The 4,242-nt window shown below is 45.1% G+C and overlaps 1 protein-coding gene across 6 annotated transcripts in view; it reads right to left on the bottom strand.

Annotated features, from left to right (window-relative positions):
- Positions 1 to 1,400: 1,400 nt before the first annotated feature.
- The window catches only part of Larp4b (La ribonucleoprotein domain family member 4B), a 78,193-nt gene continuing 75,351 nt past the window's right edge, over positions 1,401 to 4,242 (bottom strand). For all 6 annotated transcript variants that reach the window (XM_029547315.1, XM_029547316.1, XM_021215490.2 and 3 more), the window contains 3 exons: positions 3,802 to 3,926; positions 3,598 to 3,706; positions 1,401 to 2,019 (listed from right to left, as the gene is read on the bottom strand). In XM_029547315.1, the coding sequence (XP_029403175.1) occupies positions 1,729 to 2,019; positions 3,598 to 3,706; positions 3,802 to 3,926 (525 nt within the window). In that variant the 3' untranslated portion in view covers positions 1,401 to 1,728. The remainder of the gene's footprint in view (positions 2,020 to 3,597; positions 3,707 to 3,801; positions 3,927 to 4,242) is intronic.

Raw genomic sequence — 4,242 nt, 5'->3', positions numbered from 1 at the left:
TTTTATCAGATTCTTCTCTGTAGGGTACCTTTCTCATATGTTCTGATTATTTACACTGTACAGGCAGAGCGCACTCCCAAGTGCAGATTTAACACAGTAGCGACTATTTGCATTTACAGGATTTTTCAACAATCTGAAAAAAGATCAACTGTTGAAGATCTGTAGGTATGTTACAAAGACCACTGGAGTTCTTGTACAACAGTATGCGTTCTCAGCAAAACCAACACCAGGAGATCCGCATGGCAACTGAGGAACCAATCCACTCCCGCCAACCCAGGGGCAGGTCTCTGTGAGCTCTAAGCTGTCTTATACAAAAGTTAAGGCAAAGTCATTTTCAAGTTTAAATAAAATTCAAGTCTTTAAATATTGGATGGAAATCATTTTTTTCCTTAGAAAAAGAAAAAAGAAACCAAAACAACCTTCAGTCTTATTAAATAGCATTTTGTGGAATAAGCTGTATGGTTACATATAGCAGGAAATATTTTAATGTCTGCTGCTTAGAATACTTAAAGAAAAATTTTAGGCATTTTAAAACAAAATAATTTATCTGTAACTTTATTATGAACTAACTTGCTAACCTGACTGCACTCTCGCTCTTCAGGAGTGCAGCCTCTGAAACAATCAACAAGACCCTTGTCCTGGAGGTAAAAGAGCAAGGACTGTGTCCTCGCCAGCCAGAGGGGACCACCGACACCACTCTCTCACGGTTAGGTACTTCTAAATCCACGTGCTGATTGATGCAGAGGGACAGGAAGACATCCATACGGAGCTGGCTAAGACACAACTCTCCAGAGTATGTGTGTGTGTGTGTGTTGGGGGGGGGGGGTGTGTGTGTGTGTGTGTGTGAGAGAGAGAGAGAGAGGGGGGGGGGGGGACACGGACAGAGCAGGCACTGGAGGGTGAGAGCCGTAGCCCACTCACAGGGACACACACCATGGTACAACTTCTGACATCAGTGGGCAGCGGTTTCTAATTTCATCTAGGCTCTGTTCACAATGTGCTTTGAAGGTATTTTACACAGTAGCCACTGGACCCGGAGTGAGAGGCTGGTTACTTGCTCGCAGGACATCAACACTCAAAGGTTCAGGTCTGTCTAGGGTGCTCTTTGCAGGTTTTGCCCACTAGATCAAAAAAGAACTGTATGTACATCTGTATCTTGTTTTAAAGCTAGAGTTACCTGTTAGCTAAGGGTTTAGATGAAAACACAGCTCCTATGCCAGTTTGTAAGTGTCCTGACATTGCCAGTCCCTTGCTCTGTGAGGCCAAGGCTGCTCCTGCCAGTGCCATCAGCCCCCATCCATCTGCTGGACACCCTACCAATGTGCACTTGCAGACCAGCTATTAAAAAAAAAAAAAAGGAAGTAGCAGAGTTCCCTTAATTTAGAAAAACTCATTATAGCTTTGCACTCAGAGCCACGTGGAGGCTTAATAAAAAATATCCATTTGTTAGGATAAATACATTTTCTATCCTGAAAAACATCAGACTTCTGTATCACCTCCAGTTAAGCACCAACCTAAAATAAGGTTTATATTATATAATTAAATCCTGAAAAATAGATTTTTTTTTTCAAGAGGGGGAATTTCCGACTCACAGAAGGAAGTAACTTGCAGGTATCCCACGGGCCCCACAGACACTGCAAGCTCCTAACCAGCGGCTCATTCCATACTGAGTGGGAGAGCGTCTCTCAGTGAATCCAGCTCTTCAGACCCCTCGCAGGCATCCAGCTCTCACTGAGGAGACTTGGGCGGAGTGTTCTGTTCCCTGCTCGGGCGCTTCCCGGCAGCTGGTGGAGAGGGCCGGCGCCCAGGCTGCCTCCTCTGATCTTTGGGGACTCCAGGAGTGGACTTGAGGGCAGGGGGCTCCCGATATCTCTCGACAGGCTCAGAAAGCTTCTTCTCCTCCTTCCCACAGGCGACAGTGTTTGGCTTTTGTTCTTTTGGGGGTTGCAATGGAGAGGAGGAGGCAGGGTCTTTACTCGTTCTCTGACAAATCTCTGCATAACTGGGCTTTCTCAATTCCTGGAAACAGAACGTAGGATTATGCATACAAAGTATCAGGGATGGAAGCTCTTTCAGGGACGAAGTTATATAACATATTTAAGTACAATTTCATCTTCATGGGTATTTTTACTTTTTTTTAAGAGATTCACAAAATTCAAGAGCAACTTCTGGCATATCTACAGCAGCTAGTGATCAGCATCAAAGTTCCTGCCTCTAGAACTTGTGGACACGTGTCCAGCATCAAGAATTCACTCTGTGAACAGTTGTTGGTAGACTTGTAGGATGGACTATGTCACAGTTTGACAGTACTGCAGAAGGAAGAATAGTTACTAAATAGGGACAATGTAACAATACTGCTTCCTAGAGGAGGGGCCTGAAGCACAAATACAGTCTCCTGACTTATGTTAGATTCTGGCTTTTTATTTGTTTGTTTAGATTCCATAAAGTTAAGTTTCTATTAAAATTAAATAACTTGAAAATACACATCCATTTTTTCTAAGCTAATCACGGTTGTCTTGAAAAAACACTAAGTTTATAAAGACTAAAACACTACAGACATCTTGATTTAAAAAAAAAAAAAAAAAAAAAAGACACTGCTCCCTTTCCTTGCAGTACAGTCTCTCTCTGAAGATACTCTGGCCCCTCTTCATTTGATCTAAGTCAGGACTAGTGCAGGTGCTGTGCTTGCAGAGAGCAGGCGGGGACAGCGTGACACAGCGGTCAGGCTGTGAGATGGCTTGACTCCGGATGCTCCACATGGAGCATTACTGCATAGCCGTAGCTGGTTTGGCACTTACACAGAAGCAGGAAGACTGAATAATCTACCTCCCAAGTATAGAGATTCCAGATCATCAAGGACAGGAACTACTGCCTCACTGTGCATCCCTGGCTGGCTGAAACTCGCTATGTAGATCACAGGACTCAAATTTGCGTTATCTCTCTGCCCCATCTCCCAAGCATTGGAACTAAGGGCCTAAGCCGCCAGAGCTGGCAGTCACTGGGACATAAGCAGGGCAACAGGACACCGTGTTGCTCTTTATGTCATTTTGCTTTATTCCATTCCTCACCCTGTTTTCCTTTATTCTTCTCTCATATATTCTTCTTCTCTCATCCTGACCTCAGTCTTCCCTCCCTCCACTGCCCCCAGTCCCTCCCTCAAAGGATGAAGAAGCCGTAAACCACCCATGCCCCTCCTCTAGAACCCCCATCTGTCTAAGCCTTTGAAGCAGACAAACTTTTGTTGTTGCTGTGTTTTTCTCCATGTAGCCCTCCCTAGCTGTCCTGAAATCTGCTCTGTAGACCAAGCTTACCTTAAATTAAGAAATCTACCTGCATCTGCCTCCAGAGTACCTGGATTAAAGGTACCACCACTATCCAGCTAATTTTTTCATAAATACAACACACACAATAAATACAGAAATCACCATACTTCATATAGGACAGAGTTGGGACCTTGTTACTATCTGAAAGACCCCATACTGAAATAGAAGATCTCAGTGAAATTGTACAGAGAAATGATGGCACACACTACTGAAAGCCAGAGTCAGGACACACACGGAATGCCTGAGTGCTGTGGAGGGCAGGAAAGGCACTTACTGTTGCTGCTCCATTCACCTGCACGGATTTACATGCAGTTGTAGTAGGGGTAGAAGGGAGTCTGTCCACACTCTGAGTTTCCCTCTGCTTTTCTGCCACCTTGGGATCCCTGCAAAAATGCCATCTGGTTTAAGAATCACACTTAATATTACAGAGCACTTACACTTGTACCTGGCGGAGGACTGGCAGAATACTGATACTCACTCGGGTAAATGGACCGGGGAAGGGGACCGTTCAAACGCTGCCGACACTGCACAGGGCGCTGGCACGGAGGGCTCTCTGGGTCCCACTACAGGAACAGTGTTTGTGCTTGCATCTGTACTGAGGTTCTGAAAACCGTTAAAGTAGTATTTAGCAGTTGTCATATCTTTGCCCAAGAAGTTAAGGGTCTAACCATTAAAAGTTAAGGGTCCAACCATGGCAATCCCTAACCCATCTTTGGAGACGGCTTCCTAACCCCTACGATTGATGCCGAATGGTATGTCCATACTCCAAGAAAACAATGGCGGGGCTGGTGAGATGGCTCAGCGGGTAAGAGCACCCGACTGCTCTTCCGAAGGTCCAGAGTTCAAATCCCAGCAACCACATGGTGGCTTACAACCATCCGTAACAAGATCTGACGACCTCTTCTGGAGTGTCTGAAGA

The sequence above is a fragment of the Mus pahari genome, chromosome 16 (assembly GCF_900095145.1).
Source record: "Mus pahari chromosome 16, PAHARI_EIJ_v1.1, whole genome shotgun sequence".
Taxonomy (NCBI): Eukaryota; Metazoa; Chordata; class Mammalia; order Rodentia; family Muridae; genus Mus; species Mus pahari.
This window is presented reverse-complemented; position numbering and strand designations above follow the sequence as displayed.